The 22,155-nt window shown below is 30.2% G+C and overlaps 2 protein-coding genes across 3 annotated transcripts; both read right to left on the reverse strand.

Moving 5' to 3' along the window:
- Nucleotides 1-491: 491 nt before the first annotated feature.
- Nucleotides 492-6,730, reverse strand: LOC114167231 (protein REVEILLE 5-like). The gene is made up of 8 exons (XM_028052249.2): nt 6,332-6,730; nt 5,056-5,113; nt 4,323-4,446; nt 4,049-4,225; nt 3,802-3,936; nt 2,147-2,256; nt 1,974-2,033; nt 492-1,104 (listed from the first exon to the last, which is right to left on the reverse strand). The coding sequence occupies exons 1-8, from the start codon at nt 6,562-6,564 to the stop codon at nt 1,006-1,008; spliced, it is 996 nt and encodes a 331-aa protein (XP_027908050.2). The 5' UTR covers nt 6,565-6,730; the 3' UTR covers nt 492-1,005.
- A 10,206-nt stretch (nt 6,731-16,936) lies between these two features.
- On the reverse strand, nt 16,937-20,221 carry LOC114165245 (Erythronate-4-phosphate dehydrogenase family protein). 2 transcript variants are annotated; one of them, XR_014985144.1, is made up of 3 exons: nt 19,334-20,221; nt 17,364-17,714; nt 16,937-17,278 (listed from the first exon to the last, which is right to left on the reverse strand). XR_014985144.1 is itself a non-coding variant. In XM_028049902.2 (2 exons), exons 1-2 carry the CDS (start codon nt 20,015-20,017, stop codon nt 17,484-17,486), a joined length of 915 nt encoding a protein of 304 aa, XP_027905703.1. In that variant the 5' UTR covers nt 20,018-20,221; the 3' UTR covers nt 16,937-17,483. The 2 variants fall into 2 exon arrangements, 1 of the variants encoding a protein (XP_027905703.1); XM_028049902.2 differs by having other exon boundaries at nt 16,937-17,714.
- Nucleotides 20,222-22,155: the final 1,934 nt, after the last annotated feature.

The following is a 22,155-nucleotide window of genomic DNA, read 5'->3' on the forward strand; positions in this document are numbered from 1 at the left end:
TCTTTCAAATTCCAAATATAATAAATAAACATAATTTCTTTAATTCAATAATATTAATTTTTTTACCGTGTTTCAAACTAGATTTAAATTAAATAATATAAATCATAACTCAAATATCAGTGTCAACAATATTTAACGAAAGACTTATATCAAATTTTAGTCCTCAAGTTTCAACTTACTCATTATTCTTCTTAGTATGAGATTCATAAACACCACAAATACAATAATTGTCTCCACATCAGATGAAGTGATCGCATTAAAAATAAATTAATTTCAATATTTGTTTCAAGATCATATAAAGTCACCCATTACGATTTTAAAAACTATTTTAAATAAATAAATAAAATTCTTATTTTTCTTCATCCAAAATGTAAATCCAAACTTCAAAAAATCATCACTTGAGCAAAAACTGTTTGAATTTCTGAATGAAAAGGTTGTAACCAGATAGGTAGCAAGAGAGGTTTTATAATAATATATATACACGCATGAAAGGAGAGAAACTTATCTACACTGTTTTATTGCTTTATATATATACAAGAAACTTATCTACACTGTTTTATTGCTTTATATATATACAAGGCAAACGACTGCCCCTAATTCCTAACACTGCTCTTAAATATTAAATGCTAATTCAAAGCTTTGCAGCATAACACAAAAACACTCAGACTGTACAGTAAAGCCTCCACAAGTGACCTAACAGGACTCTCATTGTCCAGCATTCCAAGGACAACCATCTTCAAAACATATACAAAACACCACCATATCTACCATCTATCACTGCCAGAAACAAACAAAAGCTCAAACCAAAAGTTATACATACATATAAGTATATATGTATGTATATATTTATATATGTACGTCTTATATACATATGCAAGCATTAAGAAGCTACACTTCCTTTTACCAAAAACCTTGTCTTTTTTAACCTTCTCGCTCCCTCTTTATGTGCATTCTTCAGTAGATAGATTCAAAACACTCTTCAGTGAAAAACCACTCTCGAAATCCTTATGCAGACAGAATAGCACTCTCGGATTTATTAGTGCTGCAAATATTAACATGCTTCGATTCATCAGAGTCGGTATCATATGATGAAAGCAGCCTTTTCTGCATTATTAAAAAATAATTTGTCAGAAGACCATGAAGAAGTGCATGTTATGGAAAGTAAAATAAAATAAATGAAGCTAGGACTAGGACTTTGTCAAGCAGAATAATAATAAGACAACACTTGCATTTGCATGTCTGTGAATTCGGAACAAACAGAATAAGAATATGATGCGGCAGAATATCCGTGCATGCAATTCAAAATAAATAAATGCATAAAATAGCTTTTCTAAACTTCATACGTGTGTGAAAATAGTCATCTGCAATGAGTGTCATCATTGATTTTATATATTCTATCGAATCTATTAGGACGGGTTTTTTCATGAAGACTTCTAAGGAAAAAAAAGACTAAAGATGAAATTAACTTATCCATAAGTTAAATTTAGATTATATATAAACTAATTAGCAGAAATTGTCTTGTATAACACTTCCTCAAAATTTTATTTTTAACTTCTGAATAAATTAATTTTGATTTATGGAAAAGTTAATTTAATTTATTTATTCTTTCTTTTCCTCTCCCAAAAATCCTTTAGGAGTAGCTCGTCTAAACATATCATGCTCCAGAAAATAAATTCAATTTTAAAATCACCCACACTGCTAAACAACAAACGTGCAGTGATAGAGCCAAAACTATAATCATCACAGACCTAGGGGCTTATTGAGGATTCCGGCAACAAAATATCAACATAGTGATATCAATTTATTTACTCGCTTAAAATAATCCCCCCATTTGAAAGCAATTTACATAAACTCACATCTTGTTTAAGTAGCATAATAAAAGCAAGCAACAAGAATTAAAAGATGACTTTGGCATCTAGCTAACGTGATGGGGTCAATAACTAAAAAATGCTAACTGTTGGAAACAAACTTACATGGTCCTCAAACTCTGGACTCATTAAATTGACCGAGAGATTTCTCATCAACAGCAATACCTGCAAAACAGAACAATATAAAATACTCAGGCACACAAACTACGACCATGAACCCAAAATTCTAGACCTTTACATCCCCCCACGATAAAGAGGAAAAGAAAATTATTAATTACCGTTTCTACATTTATTGGGTCCATCTGTCTTAGTTTCTGAAGGTGATTAGTCGAATTTGGATCAAAGACATTGCCAATGAAGCTGTAGACTTGAGCAAAATCTGGCATTACTGCATACACAAGTCAAACTTATCAACAAGTGCATGTATCATGAACATAGGAGTGAAACAATGCTAAACACTCGTAACAGCGGACATATAGCATAGCAAAACCTAACAAACTTAATAACATTAATACTGTTCATAAATATTTCTATTGTTGTGAAAATTGGAAAAAATTACAGTTGTTTATACACACTACTCACTTCAGAAATTATATTCTGAAAGGATAAAAATGCATATTATTCATTGTCAAAAGGTCCAGATGTGGTGGATATAATATACCTACTCTAGCCCAGCCCTACTTGTTTCTTGAAGCCCCAACAACATATGAAAATGCATACGTTGAATTAAGGGCCCAGGCCCAGCTTCAAATCTTTGGGTAGGAGTGGTACAGGGACAAAAAATAACAATTTTACTATCACTCCTACTGTCCCCTCAATATAGCAGCTCTAGAGCTCTATGTATAATCAAGTCACTTTCATGCTTTTGAACTGATTCTAAGGGTCTCTGGCTCTACTTGAACATGATTGAAGATAAACAAATGCAAAGTTCAAGCAATGTGTTATGTTAGCATAATTTTTAATTCCTTGAACTAAAAGCTTTAAGGAACGCCATGACATTCCTTGTGCAGCTTAATTAATTTTTCTTCTTGATCTTAGGTACATTTAAAGCTTATTTGGACGAAGTTTTCCATAACCTCTTCTAGGAAAAAAAAAAAAGAAAATTTGAAATCAAATTTTCCATAGCTAAAATTAGCTTATGCACGAGCTAATTTGTAGAAGTTCTCTTCTTTTATATAGCTTCTCTAAATTTTTATTTATAATTTGTGTTTGACCTAAAATTAGTTTATGCATGAGTAAATTTGTAGAAGTTTTCTCTCTCATACAGCTTTTCTAAATTTTTATTTATAACTTGCTTATAAGCTAATTTTAACTTAAGAAAAAGGTAATTTCCTGTTTTTCTTCTTATTTTTCTATTCTAATAGGAGTTATGGAGAAACTCGTTCAAATAGGTCAGCTTCTTATCCATTAAGGTTGACCTAAAAATAACAGAATAATAATACTTCAAACTCCCACTTTTCTCCACTACTACTCCTGCTCATAGTTATACAATTGGCTACGAAACTACTAAAACTTTTGAGTACGATTGGACCTTAAAAATCTCGACAACTTCTTTATCAAAGCATAACAAAGCTGAGGTTCAGTGATGATATTCTAGATTTAGTGAAATAAGTCTATTCTAATTCTAATAGATAACAAGCTGATGCACAATTTCTTTTATTAGTTCACATGATACCTATAAATCAATCCACAACTAGATGAATAACTCTACTAGAGTTCGGACAAATACCTAAACAACAATCATCTCAGAAAGATGATCTTGTTACAATGAAAGTACAAGCTTCAGGACTTCTTTTTCTGTTTTAGTTCAATCAAAAACTCAAGAAGTGCCCCATTATCTAAAACTACAATCTCCAAGTTTTATGATAAGTTCCAGTTAAATATTTTGTGTGCCCACTTCCAGAAGTTGAAGTTAAAGAAAAAGTATTCTAACCTTTAATTGGCTTGCCCTGGCCACCTTGATTCATCTTTTTGCTACTTGGCCAAGTTGGAGGGGTGTTCTCATTACTACTGCTATAGCAACAGTTAAGAGGAATAGTTTGTGCCACTCCGGTCAAGCCCATGTCATCTAACAAACCAAAAAACTTTCCAGGTTAACAGAGCCTTCCTCAATGAAATACATATTTGAATAACAAAAAAAAAATGTAAAACAAAACATTAGATTTCAGGACAAATAAAACCTTTAGTCACTTGTGGCACATTGACTGGTGGTTTAGCATTATAGTTCCAAGTCGACAAAGGCATGTTGGTAACTGGAGTTCCAAGAACAGATGAAGAATCCGAGCTATAAATATATGCAGGTTCAATGAAAGCAGATGGAGGTTGCAGTGGGCCCATAACTTGGGATACAGTAGGAGCTGATAAATTGCAAAAAAAAGAAAACGTGTTATTTAAAAATAGATTCAAGACAAAAACCAGCGAACATTAAACATGGTTGACATTGGTTATACTAACTGATTTTAGGAGCCTTTTGAGGGTATGGGTGAGTAGCTTTTCTCTTTGGTCGGGGAGGAGGAACATGTTCACTTGTTCCATTCTTCTGAACTTTTAGAAAATACTTCTGTGCATGACTCCTTATCTGCCAAATAGAATTTACATAGAATATTGAAGAAAGGATAGTTAACGGAACATGTAACAAATATCAGAGATTCGCTACAAGAAAATTGATGAACTAAACACCATAACATTATACAATACAAGATTATATAACTTTATGTCCTTTCTTTTCTTCTTAAGTACACATGCACCAAAGTAACAAATTACAAGTTAATGTCCTTAATCCCATCATCAACCCTTAGATTTTGAAGAAAAAGACATAATAAATTGCATTTAGTTATGATGCAACAAAATCTGACAAGAATTAAAATGACTTGCTAGTTAGAGAAGATATAAGAGCATAAAAAGCAATGGGAAGATCCAAACTCAGGTCAGAGCTTCAATTGACAGTCTTTTGGAATGATCATGTCTCCATTTACTCATCTACAATTCAAGTATGATATTCAGTTTTGAGACACTGAAAATTTCACTAAATAGCCAGTATTGAATAGAAAATCCAAGAATAATGTGAAATTGAACAAATTTATTGTTGAGAAGGTCAAGTTTCACTCCTTTTAAATACACACACTCAATCAGCTAGCATCCGCTAGTAACTTGTTCTTTGTTTTCCTTTGGCTTCTATAGTAATTACCTGGATAACAGTTTTTGAACCAACAAATGCTTCAATCTTTTTCCAGTCCCGATCAAATCTGAAATTAGTCAAGAAAAAGAATGAGAAATACAGAATAAAATAAGCAAAAATAAACAAATAACTTATAAACCATCCTATATACCGCTTTTGGCATGGGATCAACAAAACAAAAAAAATAACATTATTACTTCAGGTGCATAGGTGATGTTAACCAGAAAACACGGAATTGCATTTCTTGGTGAGCACAATGCACACTTGCAAAATGGCAAAATACCAACCATATGGCTTTATGATCTTTGCCTATGCTTCTCTCTAAATGAACTGTGGAGTTTCTAAACCCTAATTCTTTCAATTCTAAACCTTCTAAAGAATTTGTATTCTATAAAAAAGCTGTGTACATGTAAATGTAATGATGTATGTTCAAAGTAGATAATTGAATGAAGATGTGAAAAAAAAAGTTTAGGCATACTAAGATGAGGTGTTCCCCTAGAACTTTATTCAATACACCAAGTATTGACAAACTGTTCTAACAATATATTGGCTTCCCTCCAAAAACATTCCACTACAGAATCATCACTCTGCCACTTGTCCCTGATTGGAAGGGGCAACCTATTGTTGAAAAAGTCTAAACAAAACACGGTGCAAATAAACCGTTAACCTGTGAAACAATAAATGCAATGGCTTAAGACCACTTTGTTTTCTGAACTAGTTCAAGTATGGGTGTTTTCAATATGATTAAATACAAAATGACAAAAAGTAGCAAGATTTAAATTCCTTCTCACTATAATACTGATAACCCACCCTACATGAACTACTCCGCACCCTACCAGAGTTGAAATTAAGCAAATAAGATCGATTTTACAATTACTGAAGAAAAACAAATAAGTTTAATTAAAAAAATGTTCCTTTTAAACCTCATCTTCCTCAAAACTAAAAACCCAAATCATATTAGCAGATCATATTAGCGAAGTAGCAGCAACGAAACATTAAAATCATTAAAAAAAAGTAAATAATTTCGAAAACCCCAATTAAATAAACGAACCAAAAACACAACCCCAAACAAGTCCCACTACAGCCACCTATTCCTTATAAACTACTTAACTAATAAAAAACTCAATTCACCATTAACGAATCATCTAGAAACCACCAGAACAGCCAAATTCCCAAAAAGTCTAAAAGAATCACCAATCCTCCAATTCTTTGCCAGAGCGTAATTCACATCCCAGGAATTTCATTTCCATGAAAAATAAAAATAAAAATACAAAAACGGACTCACAATTGGAGAGCTTCTAGAAATTTGTCATGCTCCTGCTCGGTCCAGCTCTCCCTGGACTTGGTAATCGTGTAGGGTTTCCGGATCTTCTTATTTGGATCCTCCACGGCGGGGGCAACGACTGGAGTCTGAGTCGGCGGCGGTGGCGGAGGAAGAGAATTCACGCCGGGAAGGGTCATATTGGAGGGATCGAAGAAGTAAAAGCCTTGGGCGGGGTTTGGGTTCACCGACACCATCAAGCAGACAAAAACAGTAACCTCAATTCGATTTCGTCACAAGTGTTTCGTGTTCCAAATCCTGTTTCGGTGTCTCCCAACAACTATGTATCTCTCACTCTGCGCGCTGTTCTCTTGTGTTCCGTTTCGTTCGTCCTCTCGCGATTTTAGTCTCTGTAATCTCAAACTCCAACCAACCTTTTATATAGACCTCAGGAAGCAGACGAAATTACTTTTCTGTCCTTAAACCCCTTCTGCGCCTGCGTAGTGAGTCACCACCCAGTGGCGGTTATCTTGTTATGCTGTTTGCATTTTTTTTTTCTGGATACAATTTATTTGCCGATAAAAAATGTGTTTTCGTTTGGATGTGTTTTTTTTTCAGAAAATTAAATACAAAAAGTCTGTAAAACGAAATGCGTGAACATTATAAATTGGTAATGAAGGAAATATTTACACACGCATTTAAAAAATAAAAAAATTTAAAAAAAATTAATTAGTTGTCGTATGTGAATAATTTTTTTAATTTAAAAAAAATTCAAATAATATCCATTTGTAGACGGTTATAGCTTTCATTAAGTGTACTTAGTGATACCGCTTCTTTACATTAATTAAGACGTAATTGTTGATGAACAAATAACAAACTCTTGTTCTCTTAATTCTAATTTATTATGATGTAATTGTCGATTATAATTCAGTTATGTGTTATTATTAATTAAAAGCAATTGTTAACCTTCTGTTTTAGGTACATTGAGTATTTTAATAAGATGGTATCACAAAGATTTTGAGATGATAAATCAATATAATTAAATGTTTAGATGGAGTTAATACGATAATTAATGTTTAAAATGCAAGAGTGACGGAAGAACGAAGGGAAAAAGAACATAAACGTAGCTTCAAAGGTCCTATGTTGACTTTTCTTGATGCTAAAATGATGTCTCCTTTTAGTACTTACAAAATCTAAAGTGATAAGATGAAAGGTCATGTGATTAATTGAAAATGGTGGCAATCATTGAAACTTAAGGTGAAAACAAGGGGCAACATAGCACACTAGATTTTGATAAGGATTAACTTTGGATTTTGAATTCTTGGCTTAAAAAACAACTTATTTTATGTGATTTATAAAATAAAATAATCTATGTTGTTGTGATGATGGAATACTTTATATTATATTAAAGTTGGTGTTGAAGAAGGTAAACAAAAAGTTTTTAGGGTTTCTAGGATTGAAACGTGGAAGGTAAACACTTTTCCGAAGGCTACAGAATACGATGTCTATTTACTATTTTTTAAATAAGCGTGATTTTGGGTCTCGTGATCGTGATTATCATAGATAATGAGAATGCAAATGGAGTGTTACTAAAGTTACTTTCGTGTGGAAAATTCTGGCTTCATCCAGAACAAGAATCATGAATTCGTAAATACAAACACTATTATCCTATTTCTAGAAAAAAAAAATACCACAAAAGGAAAAAATATATATATTTACCTTGTAAAGAAAGGCATAAACAATGTTTAAAAAAATAATGCAAAATAAATTTTTTTAATGAGTAAAATTAAGACGGATAATGTGTTTTTATCCATTCCTTATCCCTTATTTGTCTTTCTTAAAAATAGTCGGAATGAAATTATCCCTATAAGACCTATTCTTAATGGGGGATTTATAAATATTTATAATTCATTAATTTTGAATTTAAATATCTTATAATGCTAAAAAAGGGTTAAGATAGACTTATCTTATAAGACCTATTCTCAAATAACAACGGATTGCAGATATTTATAATTAGTTAATCTTAAATTTAAATATCTTGTTTATGGATTTTTTTAATTTATTATTTTTAAATTTAAATATCTTATAATGCTAAAAAAGAGTTAAGATAGACTTATCTCTATAAGACCTATTCTCAAATAACAACGGATTACAGATATTTATAATTGGTTAATCCTAGATTTAAGTATCTTAGTTGTGGATATTTATAATTTATTATTTTTAAATTTAAATATCTTATAATGCTAAAAAAAGTAAGGATTGACTTATCCTGTAAGACCTATTCTCAAATAACAACGGATTTATGGATAACTATAATTTGTTAATCTTAAATATAAATATCTTATAACGATTAAAAAACGAGTTAGGATAAACTTGTACATGTAAGACCTAACAGAATTGCTTACATTTATAACTTATTAATCTTAAATTTAAATATCTTATAATGCTAAAACATCTGTGAAAGACCTATTCTCAAATAACAAGGATTTTCAGATATTTATAGTTTGTTAATTCTCAACGGATTTGTAGAATGTGAATCATGTGCGATACACTTATGCAAATAAACAGACTTAAATGTTCAACTCACCTAATCTATCCTACATTATTATTATTGTATAAAAATAATAGAATTATATATATAAATTTTGGTATAAAAGTTGCGGATAAAACACTTATTTTTTCTCTAAAGGTATTTTTGGAGACTAACATTTAATTGGATTACAATTTGGAATAACAAAATGATATTAAATATCACTTAGAAGATCTCTTCTATTTCACGTTCGTTGTAAGATGTTAAGAAAAAAATTAAAAATTAATTATAATTAATTTTTAATTAATATAATAATATATTAAAACTAATAAAAGAGAGAATAGAAAAATGGTATCATGGGCACTTTGCACTTCGGTTTGGGTCCGTTTTTTCAATTTCCTTTCACAAGTAATCTTTTCTCTCTTATTTCTTTCATTTTTTTTCCCTTTATTTCTTATCCATTCTTAAATCTAATTAAATCATGTTAAAATTGAAGAGTCGAATAACAATTTGAACCAACAGATCTTAAAAGTAAGTAAGTTTCTATTTGTTATATAAAATCATTATTCTTTAATTTTTGTATTGTTTTAGTTATCAAATTTAGTTAAGATGAATGAGAAGTTATACTCTGAAATTAATTTACCTTATATTGAACTTTTGTTTTAATTGGATATATTATACTAGGTTTCTAGTTTGGATATATATTCGAGGATGAGTCACTTTTATATTGGTACAATTTCGCGCAATCATGAGTACTCATTTTTCTTGTCGCCCATTTTTTTAAAGATACACGCTTACATGAAACCTTTGTCAGGAAGATATTCAATACATGAACCCTATTGTACTTGTCTGAGCTGGTCACTAAGACTAACTATTACCTTTAAAACCATTGTTAGGTCTATAAACAAGGAGGTTCACTAGAGAGATATAATAATGAGACCTGAATCTAACTATATAAGAGATTGACACTACTCTCACCCTAAAATCTTAAGACAATAGATTTATAGGTCTTCATCCTTATATAGTGTTCTACTTTCTTATTTTTATTCAATATGAGACTTAGACTCACATGTAAATTGATCATGCAGGTGATGAAAAGAATACCAGTGAAGCTACAAAACTTTTAAAATGTTATAATAGAATGTTTATATATGTGTATATTATTATATTTTACGGTTTCTCCCATGATTGTAATTTTTATATATTTAAAATAAAATAAAATACTTATTGAAGGACTATAAATATTATATATATATATATATATATATATATATATATATATATATTAATTTGGATAGTTGCATTCTTGATATCATGCAATTATTCTTGACAGAGACAAGTAATTAATGTAGTTTGCAACTCATTGATTTCTTTATTAGACATGATAATTCACGAAATTGAATAATTAATTATTCGTCTTATGTAGTCCTATAAATATTTTCATAATCATATTTATGAGATTATTTGATTCACTCGTGATTATTGTGACAATTTCATCATCTAGAGATGGTTTAACTTTGCAAGACCACCCTTTGTGAATTAGTTGGAGTTATTCAAAATATTATATTCACTTCTTTTAAGACCCAAACTATTTTCAAAATGTTTTTTAAACATTGAATTGAAAATAATATTTTATTTGAAATTTCACCGGATATTTGTATATTGATACGCACTTTTAATAAATATACATTTTAAAAGTATGTAGTAAAGATTATACGTTATAAATTCTGACATCTTTTCATACCATGGAACGACCTATATAATAAAATAAAATAATGAAATGAATTATCAATAACTCTGCTAAAATTGTAAAAGTGAATCGTGACAGGGTCATTAAAATAGAATGATAAATCTAGTAATCAAGAAATACAAGTTTTTGAGTTTTTTCAATCAGAATTAATAAAAAAATAGTTTATTCATAATTAAAATGAAATATATGGCAATATAGCATTGCAATTATGTTTATTTTGTTCTGCTGGATAAATAACTTAACTAATAACTTACTAAAGAAATATTTATCATTTAACAACGATCTATGAGTTACTTTTTTGTAGGACAAAAACTAAAGCTAACTTTTGTATATAATTAAATGATGCGCTATTTTTACGAGTTACTTTAGAGAATTTAACAGTATAAGCTAAAAGTAGCGTATAAACATCTCATAAGTCATTTTATAAATTCTCCAAAATTACTCAAGTACTCGCATTGAATTACGATAAGCCGAAATAAAAAATTATAAATAATGGTCTTATAAACTTTAGAATAAAATTTAACATGCTTTATGTTCATAAATGTAGCTAATTAATTTAAGACTTGATAAGTTTTTTATTTTAAAATGTGATATTCAAAGTATTTATTTAATGTGATTTCTCAATTTTTTTTATCATTAATTCAATTCCTATTTTATTTAAAAGGAATTATATTTTATTAAGTCAGTGATAAAACAGTTTGGAAGATAATAACGTGTACACTACTCAAAAAAATATACATTTTTTACCAATTTTCTTTTAAAAACATTTTTTAGGTAATACTTAAAGTTTTTGTTATGAATAAAAATTTACAATAAATTACTATCAATTTATTTGTAAAAATATTTTGTATAAAATAATTTTCACAATAAATTTTATAAAAAATACTTACGAATTTTATAATTATCTACGAAAAAATTATTTGTTAATTAAATTTTTTAAAAAAACTAACAAAAAAAAGTTTTCTTTTATAAAATTTTATAACAAATTTGTAAGAAAAATTTAATAAAATATGAAAATTTTTAACAGTAATAAATAACTTTAATTTTTGAACCTTTATTTTCTGCTTTTACTCATCAATTGTATTTTAAAACGGTGGTGAAGCGTTATAAAAAGTAAAAAAAAAAAAAACTAAAAATGTTAGAGTCATTTTCACCTTTCAAAGAATGAGGACGGGACTATATAAAACAAAATTGAAAGATCATATCGAATAAATTCTTTAAATATTGAGAAAAAAATCTATTAAACCTTAATTTAATTTGTAATTTGATGCTAATAGAAAATGATGAGTTATTCAAAAAGTAGAAAAAATGATGAAGGGCTTGAATAGTTTATAGGAAGTTGTTTTGACGTTAAAGAATGGTGCATGGGACCTCCAAAAGGGTTGAGGTTTAGGTGAGGCACATGATGTTTTTGGTCGAAAGCTCCATTACTTTGGATGGTCCAAAGCCTTGAATTTTACAGCCACATGCACATGCTTCACTGTTACGCCTTTCTATTCCTTCATTCTTTGCGACAAAGCAATGTCTCCCATAATGTGCACACTTCCCTGGCTATTGTTTTTCAGTTGTTGGACCATGAACATTTTTTTAACACGAATTTCATTATAATTAGAAAAACAAAGCTCACAATGGTTTTATTGTATTTGTGACAGAAATTAAGTGAACCGAATCATAATCGAATCATGAGATTTCTAGTAAAATAATTGGTAAAGAAAAATCTAATGGTAAGTGAAGTGTCTTAAAATGAGGAAGAACCTAGTAATAAACTAGTGGAGACATGTTCTTCGGCAATGTGTAGTTCATTTTTACTACAATCAAATAATGACTAAAGTTTTTTTACTCATCAAACTTTATCTCTCACACCATCAAAAGCTTCTCGAGAATATTTTTCGTGAAATAAGTGATTGATTTTAGAAAAAAAAAAACTGTTTATTGTATTTCGAAAGATAAATTTCAAGGAGTAACCGTAGAAGCGATAGATATAAGAAAAGAAATGATAGGATGCACAAAGTAATTGTCCTAATATAATTTAGGTTAAAATATCTTTTTGGTCCCAATTTTCGTCAAGTTTTTTTAAATAAGTCATAATTTTGGTTTTATGTTTACATAGGTCCTAATTTTCGTCAATTTTGTTCAATTGAGTCCTTTTTTGCTAATACCGTTTTAATCATTAACGACCATGAACGATGACTTCCACGTGTAACTTCGTGTTTTTTTTTGAATTTTTTTTTATTTTTTTTAAATGTACACGTGTCAACCCAGTAGCATGCCACGTGTCACTTCGTGGTTTTCTTAAATTTTTTTAATTTTTTTTAAATGTCCACGTGTCAACCCAATATCATGCCACGTGTCAAAGTCAATGTTCTATATTCAATTTGGTCCCTATATTTGTTATTTTTGTTCAATTTAGTCCTAATTTTTGTTAACATTAACCAATTTGGTCCCTATTGTAATCAAATTTAATTTTTATATCAAAAGTTATAATTATGTGAATTTTAATATATTATATAAAAATATTTAATAAAAAATGTGAATTTTAATATAAAAATTAAATTTAGTTTCAATTTAGAGAGAGACTAAATTGGTTAACGTTAACAAAAATCCACGAGTAAATTTTGTTTTATCGATGATTTTTGTTGTGTCGCTAAAATTTGTTGGTAAATTTTATTTTATTGATAAAATTTGTTTCATCGATAAAATTTCATCATTAATATGATAATTTATTTCACCATTTTAAAATATAATATCTATTTTATTTTTATTTATTATAAATAAGGAACAAATATAAAATTGATTTTTTATTGACAAAGAAGCAAAATGTTATAAATGAAGGTACACGAGATACTTTAAACCTACCTGTATAAACTAAAGAAACATGAAAAATTATAAAGGAAAAAAAATACTTAGTTAATCAACCAATCTCTCCATGGTACAAAAGGTGATTCTAATCCTAAAATTCACTTAACTTTATATCTTATCATAGCAAGTTGATGTTATATAATTGCGTAGACAAAGTTATGTTTTGAGCTTGAATTTTAATTAATCTTGTTGTTTTCACAACCTTAGTTGTCAACCAAAGTCTCTTATTATTGTTAAATAAGAGGTTGTTCCTTAATAAACAATTTCTTAAAGCTTTTTTTAATTAATTAAAGTAAAATATTAGCTTAGTAACAGTCAAAAATATATTTTACACTTTGTTGAACAAGGTTAGACATTCATTTAACAATTATTAAAATTGTTTCGTATACTAAATTGGATATAAAAAATTGAACGTAAACCTCTTACTAAATTAAAGTCAAATGTTGGAACGATCAAAATGAATGAGACCGTCTCATTAAAATGAATGTGATCAAAACGATCTACATCATGTCTCGTATTGAATCAAATGATAAAAATGACATCGAATGTGTTTATTATTGAAATAGACATAGAATGGTTGAAACAAGTTGTTTGTAATACACACCAATCATTTGATATCGGCAGAATTCAAACACCATACTATTCACTCTCATCACTGAAAATTCTAATAAATTGAATAAGAAAAATCGCATGGATGTGAGAAAAATAAACACCTTTTTTCCATTGGAGACTTTTGTCAAACATCTATTTGGGCCATGATAATGGTCACAAACATATATGGTCAAGTACAGAACACTTAAACAGAACAAAAATAGATTATGAGCACATAACATATATCAATTAAAAGGCACAGAAAATTTACTTACATATTGAAACTCGACTTAAATACAACCAAAAGAAGCATATACAGAATTATATAATCACTTTACGAGCACGTTATATCATTTCTTCTGTAGTTTTATTCATTTTTACGTTTTATTTTTGGTTTTTCTTCATTCAAAAACATCTTTAATTTTTATTTCATTTTTCAAAACTTCTATTTCTTCAACTTATGTCAATCTTTTTTTTTTTTTCTCTTTATCTCAACCAAACTTACTCTATCAACAAGTTTGGTGTGATGAAAAGAGGAAAAGAAGAGGAGAAATCTGGTTTGGTAAAGAGGAAAAGGCTAATATATTAAGAAACAATTAAATGAAATAAGAGGAAAAAGCTAATATATTATTGTTCACACTACTCTTCCAATTTTGTTGGTATGTGAAAATGTGTGCAATGCTTTCTTGTTGTATTCCTTTATGTTTTAAATTTGTTTAGCTTTCTAATAATAAATAAATGAAAATTAAAATAATATTATTTTAATAAAAAACATATTGAGAATAAAAATATTAACATGTTAAAATATTAATAAATAATAAAATTTAATACTGATAAATAATAATATGTTTTTAAAAAATAAACTTTTATCTTATTTATTTTCATTATTCATAACCAAATAATCCGTATTTTTATTTTATCTTTTTTGAATTAATTAACCCTTATTTATTTATTTTTATCTATATTTTTCTTCAACCAATATATTTTATTTCTCATTTTTTTTTTCTTGTTGTTTTCACTACGCGGAACTAAGATTCAAATACTATAAGAGACCTTTGCTTATGTTTGGTTGTGGAGAAGATAGTGTGGTAAAGAAAGGAAAGGAAATATAGAATAACAAAAATAACAATTTAAGGGTATGTTTGCTTCAAAAGATTTCCTGTTTGAAAGGAAATCAAAGGACCAATTACCAAGTATAAAAGATGTTTGTTTTGGATAAAATAAAGGTGAGTAGTTGTAGTGATTTGTAGGATGGATGAAATTTTTTATCTCATGTATTTAGGACATATGTGAAGTATTGTTGTAGCAAAAGACACTTTTACTCATTGTCACGTTTTTTTCACGTGCCGCAATGGTGAAGTTTCATACTAATTTTTTTATTTAAAATAAAATGTCATTCACAAATGATTTGTAACATTTTTTGCAATATTATGAAAAAATTAATTAATTTTATTAATTTTTATAATTTATTTCTTTAAAGTGTAGTATTAAATAAAAATTTTAAAAATAATTATAATTCATACCAATACTAATTTATACTATTTATTACATAAAGGACAAAATGATAATATTTCTTTTCTATATATTAAAACATTTTTTTATCTATCACATTAATCAAATCACTAACAAATTCTACTTCCAAATTCACTCACAACCACTTCTAAATCTCTTAAAAAAAATAACACATATTTCAGTCTCAAATTCTTCATTTCTCTCCTTCAAACTCATCCAACCAAGTGAACAAAACATAAATGAATAGAAAAATAAAAAAAGTGTGATGAGTTCTGACATAATAAATCAAATATATACAGTTATTTATTTTCCCTTTTTACTTTCTCTATAACTAAACAACCAAATTTTTTATATATTTTCCATCTGTCTCTTTTGTTCTTTTTCTTCCCAATTAGAAATCCGATTTATTTTTTGGAGTAGATTTTAGGCCTAAACAAAAAATTCACATAGGACTGAACTTGAAGAAATCTGCCATAAAGCTTGAGTTGAATGGTAGGAACCTAAGATTTGAACGTGAGTGTTGAGCTGGATTGTTTGAATGATAATATTAGATAAATAAAATGAATAAAAGTTAAATTTATATAATAAAATTAAAGTTTTTAAATTTTATAAGCATCCAATTCTATATAAATTTATGTTTTAATATTTATAACTAAATATATATTTTAAATTTTATTTTTAATATAATATTTTTTAATAAATTTTAATAATAAATCATTTAAAATAATACATGCCACTTTTAAAATTGTTCTGACAATTATTATTATTAAAATAATACATATCATTTTTAAAGTTAAAATTTTATTATATTTATTTAATATGAATTTATAATATATATAATCCAACCAAATTAACAGAACAATATCAATATGTCCAATTCACTTAATAAATTAGATCTTAAATATAAATTTTAAAATATTAAATTCAAATAACACTTAATTAATTAAGTTTGACCCAGTCCCCATCTCACCAGACCCGACCCGACCCGATACTGAGACCGGGTAAATTCCCTTTGTAACACTCAATCTCTTTCCAACTTCTTTTCTTTCCGTAATCTATCTATCCTCTCCCTTTCCTCAACAACAACATCAACACGAAACCAAAAACACAAAAAAAATCTCAAAGTGTCTTTTCAGACATAAGTACATACTCTTACTCCTTTGCTTTCACTGAATACGTGGCAGTCACAAGTACAACTACTGCTGCAAGACACACTACAGAAAACACCTTTTGTCCTTTTATACACTCGCAAAACAACAACATGACAGATCTTGAGAGTTCACACTTTTCTTCTTCTTCTCCATTAGTTTTTATTTTTTTTTCCAAGGAAATTCCATCAAATAACTGGTTTAAATTCCCATAATAAAAGCATAATGAAAACTTAAGATCATCGAAGGAGATGGAGAATAACATTTATTAGAAGTGAAAATAGTTGTGAGAAAATCATTTACCGTGGGAACAGAAACACATACGTGTTTATATATAACTTTATATATATATACTTGTCAAAATTTGTATGAAATGAAATAATATATCTACAAGGCAATAAAGAAACAGTAAAATCTGGGTACATGGTCGAAGTCAAAACCTCTGGCAACCTTAGAATGATGGTCCCTGAACACCAGATCCCCCTGGTACATCACATCCTCAAAGCAGTTGTATTGCATTGCGCTTTTATTGATAGCTATTGTTGTCGGAAGACCAGACAAAATTCACACGAAATGCAAATCTGCAAAGCTACGTGGACGTATCTGAGAGTAAGCTACAAAACAAAGAGGAAGCAGAATCTATCTCCACTCTTCTACAAAACTTACACTTCATCCATTTTGCTTCTTCAAATTCTGGATCCTAATGTCCCACGCACCCTTGATTGAGCTCCAATATATTTTCTTCATCTTGTCATTAAACTATGGTAGCAATTTCCTTATTACAGTTTAGAAAAATCTCCTCCTGAAGTTCCTGGTTGTTGTTTGGTATGAACGCATGAGAAGTCCAACACCAATCCCTATCCCCACGCACATCCCAAGGCCAATTCCAACACCAACTCTGACCCCAGCATTGAACCATGACAGTTGTCCATCCTCACCGGGATACATTTCTTGAGAGTAGAAACCATTCCCCATCTTCTCATCACAATCGTAGTCATCAACCTCTGACTCTGGTATCTGCAAGGTACCATCAATGCACAACAATTTATATTTCACAAATTACAAGCTTCTTCAGGTTAGACCGCAAAACTAGAACTATACTACCATTTGTACTTAAAAGAAACAAATGCATTTGGAAAGGTGCAAGTCAGATCCCTGGTGAGTTCATCATCATCTAAAACACAAGAAATTACTGAAATTAAGATTACTGTTCCCGTATGTTCAATCATAATCATAATTGAAGAGTAGAACCACTTCAACAGATAGTACTTGACATGAATTTTAGTTTATCACTTCTCAGTTGTCAGCTTGATACTGATTCATTTATTAAGTTTCTTTTATTGTTTGAATACATTCCAAATTTGAACAGAAAAACATGCGAGAGGGAGGATTGCCTTCAGCATCTGTTTACGCATTCCTAATTGAAATCCCAACAGAGGGCTAGTTTTTAGCATACTTCCGTGGTGGTTCCAAGTTTCAGCAGTCAAAAAATGTCCAAGATTGAACAATACACGATTATATGGTAGCAAAAAAGTGTTTTAAACTGGTAATGGACGGAAATTAATGAGGTCTGACTATGATCCAGAAAAAAAAAAATCAAACTTTGGTTCGGAATGATAACAGCACTATCAATTATGGCTCTTATCAGAACCAGCAGAATGCTTTCTTGTTTGTATACAGTTCATCAGTCCTTTACAAAATAACAATTGTTGGTATTAATCCTCACAAAATAACAATGTTCACCCCTTGTCATGCATTTTGACACACCACATCACATGTCACTTGTAAATAATCCCTAATAAAATTACTGGAGTAAAACCAAATTTAACATCTATGTTTTCTAGCTATCTAAATTATCTATTAATTCAATAAGGAAGACACACATTGCAAAGTTAATTTTCTTGGCATGACTCAAGCAATGACCTTAACATATCAACCACAAGGTCTTCTACATTTTTGAGCTTAATGCAGACATTACATATTACAGAATGTCATGACCACAACTCCATACAAAGAAACTGTCATGAACCACCAATCAACCACGTCATAAGCTTAAGCTGGTTTTGCATCCATCACAAAAACCAGAGTCATACACACACACACACACACACCTCATGTTCTCCATAAATCTTTCATTGAATGCTTAACATGTAACAAATTCCAGTAAAAAACAACTATGAATCGCTTCCCAGATTCAATCCCAGAGGCAACAACCGTGTTACCAACACACGGTCACACAGCTAGCAAAAAATCATTAACTGCTTCAAAGACACAAATGCAATTCCAAAGAAAAGCCAAGTTAATTTGAGAAATGACACATCCCACAAAAAGAATTCCCCACCCTACTCCTGGAGAACATTTACCTCAGTTAATTTGTGGCTTCACAAAACAAAGCTAAAGTTTAGTTTTAATGGATCGCTGGATAATCATAACTTGGATAATTTGAATAATTTATGATTCAATGACTACGAATACATTTTAACCAAATTTATGAAACTAAATTACTAATGCTTTCAAAAAGAGAGAGACCTCAGAAATTTAAACATTAGGACCAATGCTACAAACATGAACTCAACAATCGAATACCACAAACATTGACAATAACAATTACATGATAATTCATTCAATCCACATACCTGCAACTTCCGGTTGGGAGCAAAACCATTGACACGGTTCTTCTCCATCATCATCATCATCATCTCTTCATCCTCGGGAATCGCGTCCAGCGTGGCATGTCTGGGCACCCTCCTCCGCGGACTCATCTGAATCGTCTTGTTCAGAATCACAGGCACGCCGGAGCAGCACCCGGCAACGTAGACCTCGATCGACGGCGCGGAAACCCCGAGGCGCGGTCTGAAGAACGCTGAGCAACCCGACCCGACGGACCCGGCCGCCACATGGCAGTCCATGCCCCATCCCGACCCGGACCCGTTTCTCCATTCGGAGTCGAGGCGCTCGAGGGAGCCGCAGAGGAAGAGCGCGTCGTTCTCGTAGACCTCGAAGTCAGCGCTGCCGCTGAGGCTGACGGTGTCGGTGGCGACGTAGGTGACCTCGGCCGCATGGCGGTCGACGCGGCCGCGGTGGAGGTGGATCGTGGCGGGGGAGGAGGCGGGGACGGGGGCGGCGTTGACGACGAGCGAGACACCGGCGTGACGCCGCGCGTGGCACAGCGCAAGGTGGTCGGGGAGCGAGTCGACGAGGCAGGGGGAGATTCTGACATAGAAGAGCCGAATTTCGAGGCAGGAAGAATGGGTGAGAGAAGGGAAAGTCTTCAACGGCGTCGTTTTGGCAATGATCGGCTCTTCCTCTTTTTGATCCATTGATGAATCTCCGAATTGGGAATGGTTTGGGTTGGGGAATTCGCTAATGCGTTGAATCAGGTGACGATGATTGTGATGGGAAGAAGAAGAAGAAGAAGAAGAAGGGAAAACGCGGGTGCGGAAAAAAAGGGTTTTAACTGAAAAGACATGAACGAAGAAGAGAAGAGAAGGGTCAAGGGTGTGTTTGGTTTGGAAATATTAAGGTTTGGTTTGGCTTATGTTAAATATACTGAAGGGAGGGAGAAATTATTGGGAAGAGTCAATGAGAAAAAGATGAAGAAGGATTAGAGAGAGACACGTGTTTGTTTGTCTTATGTCACTGTACACCCTCTTATCGCTCTCACTCTCTCTCTCTTTCCACTTTCCAACATAAAAAAATAACACTCACTGCAACTTCTCAGCCTATGTGTTTTTTTTTTTAAATAAATTTAATTATAAATATTTTATTAATAAAAAAAAAATTGTAGATTTTTACATTTATGTGGTCACAAATTTTTGTTATTAAAAGAGCTTTCTTCAACCTATTGGTCGAGTAACTTATTGACTTTTTCTCTAATTATGGTAGTGGTAGGTTATTTTTCTGCGAATTGATTTTTTCTATATTGTATTTATGTCATTAACTTTTCAATAGTACCATTTACGAGTTTATAATATTTTTTCAAACAATGCATTGAAAAAGAAGGATTTTTTTGCAAAGTTGGTTAAGTGGGTGACTTAAGCATTTTTATAATTGAATTACGAGTTTAATACTAAATCGCTAAGGTTATAATTTTCGGACCTTGATTTTTTTTTTTCATATCTATGTCATTGAATTGAATGATAAATTTTTCTGAATTTTAATCTTCTTTTCTAAAGGATTTTATTCTTTAAATTGTAGAGCAATTATGAAAATAGATGACATACAAATTTTTCAATGGTTTGGATTTGACGTCTCAACCCGATGATTCTTGGAACATTTACTTTTGGTGTGACCATATATGTGAAAATAGAAATAAAATCTTGCATAATTTTATTTCCTAGTTTCTATTTTAGTTTTTGATTCGATTACACTTGAGATGAATTCGGATGGATTTGTAATCCCTAGTATGAAGGACAATATGTATCAATTATGAAAACAATTTGCTATTTATTTTTAGAAGTTCATCCAACAATTTATATACCCATTTACGTATATATTTACATATAGCAATTAAGTGATAACAAAGTATATCAAATTTTTAATCTCACAATCACATTACACTCAACCTACTCCTACTATGAAAACTATGAAAATTTCTAATACTTGCACCTTTCTCAAATTCATTCTCTCTTACACTTGAAAATATATTTCTATATCAACCAAATTCAAGTAGTATCAGAGTGTTTAATTGTGCATATTCCAATTGTAATCATGTTGGAAGTCTCACATCGACTAGAGATAAAGTCAATTCACAATATATCAGTGGGTGCAATCCTCACCTTACAAACTGGTTTTGTGAGATTGAATTAGGCTTAAAACCCACTTTTAATATGGTATCAAAGTTCGTTCTACACGATATCGGGCCGCTAACGGACCACCCACTAATTTCTAGTTTCACGCACAAGATATGAATATACCAAACCGGTTTTATGGAGTTGAATTAGGCTTAAAACTAACTTTTAACATGTCATCACCAATTATAACAATTTTGTTTTTCTTCTATGAAAATTTTGTTACATTTTATATACATAATAATGACTAATAAAAATATAGGAAGATTTTATATATTTTTCAACACAGAATCCATCTTGTATCCTCAATGATCCATCATCCCTTGCAAATGTCTACATATTTCTTGAAATGTTATCCATGCATTATATTATATTTTGGATTTTTTACCATGACAACGTTATAGCAATAGTTGAATATGTACTCATTAATCTCATACATTATCGGGATGGTGAGAAAAAAGTATTACATTTGTTTAACAAGTAAAATAAGTAAAGTTAATTTATATATTGTAGGCACATTTGTTATGAGGTGCAATATTTACACATATTTATATCATTCTTTTATGGTGTTTCATTCTTAAATTAAATTTTATGTAATGTCAAATGTGCATTAAATTTTCTTTTATCTAATAGCTATTTTATCCTAAGAATGCACTCTTAAGAGACCC

The sequence above is a fragment of the Vigna unguiculata genome, chromosome 10, assembly GCF_037176805.1.
Source record: "Vigna unguiculata cultivar grain cowpea cultivar isolate G323 ecotype 2 chromosome 10, ASM3717680v1, whole genome shotgun sequence".
In the NCBI taxonomy this organism is placed as follows: domain Eukaryota; kingdom Viridiplantae; phylum Streptophyta; class Magnoliopsida; order Fabales; family Fabaceae; genus Vigna; species Vigna unguiculata.

Coding starts and splice junctions, on each gene's coding strand:
- LOC114165245 (XM_028049902.2), bottom strand. CDS start 20,017: ATGGATCAAAAAGAGGAAGAGCCGATCATTGCCAAAACGACGCCGTTG. Junction 17,715..19,333: donor CTCCCAACCGGAAGTTGCAG/GTATGTGGATTG, acceptor GGTACCTTGCAG/ATACCAGAGTCAGAGGTTGA.
- LOC114167231 (XM_028052249.2), bottom strand. CDS start 6,564: ATGGTGTCGGTGAACCCAAACCCCGCCCAAGGCTTTTACTTCTTCGAT. Junction 2,034..2,146: donor ACCCAATAAATGTAGAAACG/GTAATTAATAAT, acceptor TCTGTTTTGCAG/GTATTGCTGTTGATGAGAAA. Junction 1,105..1,973: donor GTCCAGAGTTTGAGGACCAT/GTAAGTTTGTTT, acceptor TTAATAATGCAG/AAAAGGCTGCTTTCATCATA.